The sequence below is a fragment of the Cyprinodon variegatus genome, unplaced genomic scaffold (genome assembly GCF_000732505.1).
Source record: "Cyprinodon variegatus isolate N-32 unplaced genomic scaffold, C_variegatus-1.0 Scaffold110, whole genome shotgun sequence".
In the NCBI taxonomy this organism is placed as follows: Eukaryota; Metazoa; Chordata; class Actinopteri; order Cyprinodontiformes; family Cyprinodontidae; genus Cyprinodon; species Cyprinodon variegatus.
Window position 1 is genome coordinate 1,283,690 of NW_015150563.1, and position 6,752 is coordinate 1,290,441.

Sequence of the window (6,752 nt, forward strand, 5' to 3'; positions counted from 1 at the left end):
GAGAGGAGAGGAGAGGAGAGGAGAGGAGAGGATTAAATGTAATCAACATTTAAAGGCTTGATAAAAAAAAAAACCTGTAAAACATCTTTATGTTTATAGTTTTAGATAATCAGATAATCAGCCCCTGACTTGGTTTAAACTGTAACAGGTCGATGTTCTCCACACATCAGTTCATTAACTTGGCAAAATCCTAAACATTGAGGAGAACTGGAAGATCCAAACCTTTAGAAATACTTCCTCCAGATTATATTACTAGTTCAGATTTAAGATTAAACATCTAAAAACCAGCTTCATCAAACTTAGACCCAAAACTGAAAGTATTTTAACAATGTGACTTCCTGCTGTTGGCGGCATATTGATCTGTCTACCGGAGAAAATCTGGAAAAAACAAAATGATATAAATATTCTGCTTCCAGTGTTTCTCACCGCGTAAGGCCTGCTCCTCTCCTGGCTCCCCTGCTCCCTGTCTGCGGTCCTCTCTGCCTCCTTTGAGGGATCGCTGAGGCTGTTTCCTCCACTCACAGCAGGAGCAGAGTGACGGTAGATGTCTCCCTCTTCGTCGCTGGACATGCTGGGCTTCCTGTGCGGATTGGCGTCATCGAAGGAAATCATCTGCTCCGGCATCTCAGGTGGAAGAAGAGGGTGCTCCTCCTGCTCACACAAGCAGAGGAGGTGATATGAGGCGCCTGCTCCTCAGGAACAAGCTCATCAGTTTGAAGCCGTTTATTCACAGCCATGTTCAAAGTGTTATGGTCATGTGTGACAATTAAAAACACTGATTCAACCAACCATTAAAAGCCTAAACTGGTTTCCACCACGACTCACTGGTGACATAAACAACCCAGAGGGAGAAAATCCAACTCTTTAAGATCAGTCTGCATTCAGCTCTGTGGGACTAAACACATTTTGTGTCCGATCCGACTGAAAATCCTGCCTTAGAGGTTTATTTATGTAGATAAGTTTATGGAAACTTCTGACCTGCCCTCTCCATGTCTTTACATATGGGTCGAAGCAGGGATGACGTACCGTCTGGGCTCTGGATGCTGGAGGGCTGCAGGGAAACTTTCTATCTTCATCTGGCCTCTGCTCCGCTCCGTCATCTTCAGCCTTCATGTAGGAGAAGGTGCATTCCAGCAGTTCATCAACATCTGGGGTTGGTGGAAGATCGTCTTCCTCAGAAACACCTCTCTGAGCACGCTCTGGGTTCTGCTCGTCCTTGGGAGCCGACAGGAGCAGAGACCCTGGATTCGGAGTGGAGCTGAGGAGAAGAAAAGCCTGTAAGAAGAGCAGCAGTAGGATAGGAGTGAGGCTGTGGATCATCAGATACACACCAAGGTTCCGCCTCCTCGCCGTCTTTCAGACCCTTTCCTGATCTGGTGTCTTCCATCTCCTGAGACTTCTGGTCATTGATATGTTGGTCTTGGCTCTCAGCATCAGCACCAATGAGGAAAGCATGGTCACTTGAAGGCGTTCCACTTTCTCCATCACTGTCCTGGACTCCAAACACTGAATCTGAGCAGCTGCCCTGATCAACATGGCTTCCAGTGCTGCGGTCTAAGGAGAGGTCTGCAAACAGACGGAGGCAGATAACATGAGCCGGAAAAGGCTGCTAAATAGGTGGCTTTAAACTAATCAAAGTTAATGAGCAAAGAAAAGCAGCAGATAATGTGCATCTGTCAGGTCATACGGGCGTGAACTTCTACATCAGCAGTTGGAAGAACCTGGTTTCATTTCTGTGAGGATCTGCTGGTGAAGATTCTCAGTCATCCAGGTCACAGTCATTCCAAAAATGTTAAAAAACTATTCACTACTGTTGGGCTACTGTACATAACTTTGAACTATTTCTGACGCTATTTTTGACGCTATTTCTGAGATTCTGAATTTAAAAAGCTTACTAGATGGGAAGCGAAACATCTTAAAACTTAGAAATGAAGTCCAGTGGATTGTTTTTTTACTTTTTTTGGAATTTTCTGTGATAACGTATCAGGGTATTTGGACACCTCTTGTAGCATGTTGCGGTCTGATTACAGGTAACATTTGTTTTGAAAAGCAGGACCTGAGCGAGTTAGCAGGCGTTCCGAATCTCCTCCACTTCTAAACAAATTTGATAAAAAAAATTTGGATTTTAATTTATTTTAAGTCCTTTTTAAATCCCTTCACACACTCGTCAGCTCCTCTTTTTGGCCTGAGAACAGATCTGGGTCTCACACGGTGTTCAATCAGTTCTACAGTCAGAGGCAGCAGTCTAAATGTCGAGGTTTGAGAGAATAATCTCCTTCGACATGCCGAGTTAATATCATTCCTCCTGTCTGGGATTTTATCTTTTTGTAAGAAATCCGAATTTATTCCTCAGCAGAAAAATCATTATTTACCACATTTAGTAGATTTAAAAATATATTTTTCAGCTTCCATTTCCAATTCAGATTGTATTACTTTTGTTAAAGTTAATTAATATGCAGACGAGCTGAAACCCCCAGTGACCTTTTTCACCTCACTGGTTCATTTCTAACCTCTGCCACTCTGGATGAGAACAGCTTCCATGTTGGTCTGAGTTCACTTGCCTTGGTGTCTTTTTTTCTTCTTCTTCACTCTGATGGGTTTCACCACCAGTTCCTGGCGCATCCTCTCCTGGTCTATGGGGGCGCTGTAGCGCCTGCATCCCAGCTCGTAGGATGTGCTGAGGGGAGTTGTTGCTGGAGCGGCTGAACTGGGGGCGTCCCAGGCCGTCACCGAGCTGCTGCGGAAACGGGAGCTACTGAACAAAGGGCTGGACTTCATCACCTGGGCAGATAGAGAAAATAAAATAAAGATACCCTGCAGAAGTATTCACACCCCCTCATCTTTTTCACGTTTGTCAAAACATAAACAGAGCTTACAATTTTGGACCTGTTGTCTATATTCTCTCTTAATTTTATATGATATATAAACCATTAACCCTCTAAAATAGCAAAAACAGCAGCTTAGTCTGCTCAGGAACCAGGAGAGGATAACCTGGTATCTAGAACTGCTTCCATAGATCCAGAACTAGCAGTAGATTGGCTGCACAATATATTAGGGCCGGGCAATCAATAGCATTTGCAATATAATCGCAATTTAGCAAAACGCAATTTACAAATCGCAGAGGCACTGATTTTAGAGATTATTTTTTCTATTTCGAGAATAAAGTCACAGTATGAGAATAAAGTCGTAAAATACGAGATAAAGGTTGGAACATTATGAGAATAAAGTTGAAAGACTATGAAAATAAAGTCATAAAATTACGAGAATAGTCATAAAATTACAAGAATAAAGTAATACATTTACAGGAATTAGGCCATAAAATTACGAGAATAAAGTCACAAAATTACATGAATAATGTCGGCATAAAATTGTGAGAATAAAGTTGTCACATTATGAGAATAAATTCATAAAATAACGAGAAGTCATAAAATTACAATAATAGTCATAAAACAAGAGAATGAAGGCCTTAACATTATGAAAATAAAGTCGTAACATTATGAGAATAAAATCAAAATTAGGAGAATAGTCATACAATTACGATAATACAGTCATAACATTATGAGAGTAAAGTCAAAATATTACGAGAATAGTCATAAAATTACGAGAATAAAGTCGGAAAATTACGAGTATAAATTTGCAATGAGAATAACCATAAAATTACAAGAATAAGGTTGTAAAATTACGAGAATATAGTTGTAATGTTATGAGAATAAAGTCGTAACATTATGAGGATAAAGTTCTAATAATACAAGAATAAGGTTGTATTTTATGACAACTCTTAAAAGAAGCGCTTTCTTCCCTAAAATGAGGAATGTGGAGCATTATGTAAAGTTATACTTTGGCATCGGTTTGAAAAATAAGGAAACCTTTTAGCACCAGCATTGAAATTATGGAGGACCAACTCTGACATATTTAAAAATAAATACAGAAATAAATAAATAAATGCTCAATAAATAAATAATTAAGCATACAATTAATTGCGTTAGGCGGAGCTACTCTATGCTTTCTTTGCCTGGAACAATGGCAGCTATATTTGCTGTGATCCTAAAAAAGTAGTTTTAATGTTTTTAAGCGAGAAAGTCCACCTGAAAACTTCCTCTGTGCAGTCAGTTCCTGATGATTACCATCCTGCCTTTAAACATTATTTTGTTGTCGGAGCCGCTCAGACCCCGAACACCAGCGGAGCTCTGTCACTAGGAACCCAGTTCAGGCCCGGTTGCCTTTTCACGGTCTTCCGCCACTGTTTACAGCGGCTGGAAGGCGTTTTTCACGTACATAATCCAAACTGCAGGTACCAGGATAATAAAAGTGAACACATGGAAACTAGCTGCTTCTGCTGTTTCCGGAAGTTATCATCCAGAATAGTACAAAAAATTTCCTTTAATAGGGTAGTGCAGTAAAGCTTCTGTCCTTAACAATTTTTACTGCATTACTTTTACTTTTAAACTTTAAGTAGTTTTCAATGTTTTTAATTGAAAAAAGCTCAAGTCGATCCTTTAATTTCTACCAACATGTTTTAAACAATAGGATTTATACTTCTACTGGAGTAGTAAACATTAATAACTTTGACACCACTGATTAATATAAAGAACATGCTTTCAGAGCAGAGACCAGTTTTAATGAGCAAATATTCTCATCAGTGATTAAATAGAACGGCTGTTTATTTAACTTATTAGCTTCTTTCTTTGGTTCAACACTGAGAAGCAGATCAGGTGTATTTCTGTTGGGTAAAGTTTACCTTCAGTGGGCTCGCCTGCTCCAGAGCCTCTTCAACTTCTTCCACTCCCTCCTCCTCCTCCTCCTCCTCTTCCTCATCTGTTCCTTCCTCAGGCCGCCTCTCGCTCCGCCCGGCCTCCTCTTTAGCGCCCCCTTCTACGATGATGGCCATTGTTCTGATGGGTTGGACTGTTTCCACTGACCCGGTTGGCTGAACAATTGTGGGCGTGGTCAGAGGTGAAGACAGATGAGCTGAAAGCACTGATGATAAAGAAGCGCCGTCATTAGTTGGGGCTTCCGTTTGTGGTGCTATTATCTGCGGCAGCATCGGCAGCGCTCACTGTTGGTAGCGATCCCCTCTGGGTTGTTGGAGAGGCGGATGATCTCTCTGTCTCCTTTCAGGATGAAGATTTCATTGTCACAAGATGATACAGACACGATGTCTCCGCTGCTCTCCAGAGCACCGATTATAACCTTCAAGCATCAAAGACACAGCTTCCAGAGTTTTCAACTTAACAAAGATGAAGAGTCTCTAAGAATCACTGCATGGCAGCTTATTGGGTATTCATGCTACAACATTTAGTTTAACTCTAGTTTTAGATGTTTCCTCTTACATTGTCTTTGACTGACTATCATCTCAATTAGGTTAAGAAGGAGTAAAAGATGATGTAACCTATTAGAGTCAGATTCAGGGCTCTCAAATGTCTACATACTCAGATCATGGCGTTAGCAATGCTATGCTAATGACAGCTTTATTTTATTCCATTATAGTCACTTTGTGAGGCCTTCTACAACATCAGTGAAGCGGTAGGCCAGGATCTTCTTCAGCTCACACCTCAGATAGAGGGAAGAACAACATGAGGTCGATAAGTTCAAAATCAGTCTTAATTCTGAGGGAAGCAAGGAATGGACCCGATCTCGTTCATGTACTGAATTACCTCACTGGTTGAACATAATATGTGAGAATGCCGGGGCGTAGTGTCTCAGCAGCCCGTAAAAAGCTCGCCTCGCTCTCTCCGACTCCAGCCTCACTCTCTTTGACTCCAACCTCGCCCTCTTTGACTCCAGCCTCGCTCTCTTTGNGTAAAAAGCTCGCCTCGCTCTCTCCGACTCCAGCCTCACTCTCTTTGACTCCAACCTCGCCCTCTTTGACTCCAGCCTCGCTCTCTTTGACTCCAACCTCGCCCTCTTTGACTCCAGCCTCGCCCTCTTTGACTCCAGCCTCGCCCTCTTTGACTCCAGCCTCGCTCTCTTTGACTCCAGCCTCGCCCTCTCCGACTCCAGCCACACTCTCTACGACTCCAGCCTCCATCTCTACGACTCCAGCCTCCTTCTCTACGACTCCAGCCTCCTTCTCTACGACTCCAGCCTCCATCTCTACGACTCCAGCCTCGCCCTCTCTGACTCCAACCTCGCCCTCTTTGACTCCAGCCTTGCTCTCTCCGACTCCAGCCTCTCTCTCTCCGACTCCAACCACGCTCTCTCTGACTCCAGCCCTGCTCTCTCTGACTCCAGCCTTGCTCTCTCTGACTCCAGCCCTGCTCTCTCTGACTCCAGCCTCGCTCTCTATGACTCCAGCCACGCTCTCTACGACTCCAGCCACGCTCTCTAGGACTCCAGCCACGCTCTCTAGGACTCCAGCCTCTATCTCTACGACTCCAGCCTCGCCCTCTCTGACTCCAACCTCGCCCTCTCTGACTCCAACCTCGCTCTCTCTGACTCCAACCTCGCTCTCTCTGACTCCAACCTCGCTCTCTCTGACTCCAACCTCGCTCTCTCCGACTCCAGCCTCGCTCTCTCCGACTCTAGCCTCGCTCTCTCCGACTCCAGCCTCGCCCTCTTTGACTCCAGACTCCCTCTCTCCGACTCCAACCACGCTCTTTCTGACTCCAGCCTCGCTCTCTCCTACTCTGGCCTCGCTCTCCCTGACTCCAGACTCCCTCCCTCTGACTCCAGACTCCCTCTCTCCGAAGCCAGACTCTCTCTCTCCGACGCCAGACTCCCTCTCTCCGACGCCAGACTCCCTCTCTCCGACG

General features: G+C 43.9%; 1 protein-coding gene across 1 annotated transcript in view; it reads right to left on the minus strand.

The window, feature by feature from the left end:
• Window positions 1-6,752, minus strand: part of tecpr2 (tectonin beta-propeller repeat containing 2) — a 36,451-nt gene that overhangs the window by 22,196 nt on the left and 7,503 nt on the right. The window contains exons 9-14 of the mRNA XM_015374941.1: window positions 5,058-5,190; window positions 4,739-4,977; window positions 2,562-2,781; window positions 1,332-1,566; window positions 1,027-1,258; window positions 427-651 (exon numbers count right to left, since the gene is read on the minus strand). Coding sequence (XP_015230427.1) covers window positions 427-651; window positions 1,027-1,258; window positions 1,332-1,566; window positions 2,562-2,781; window positions 4,739-4,977; window positions 5,058-5,190 — 1,284 coding nt within the window. The remainder of the gene's footprint in view (window positions 1-426; window positions 652-1,026; window positions 1,259-1,331; window positions 1,567-2,561; window positions 2,782-4,738; window positions 4,978-5,057; window positions 5,191-6,752) is intronic.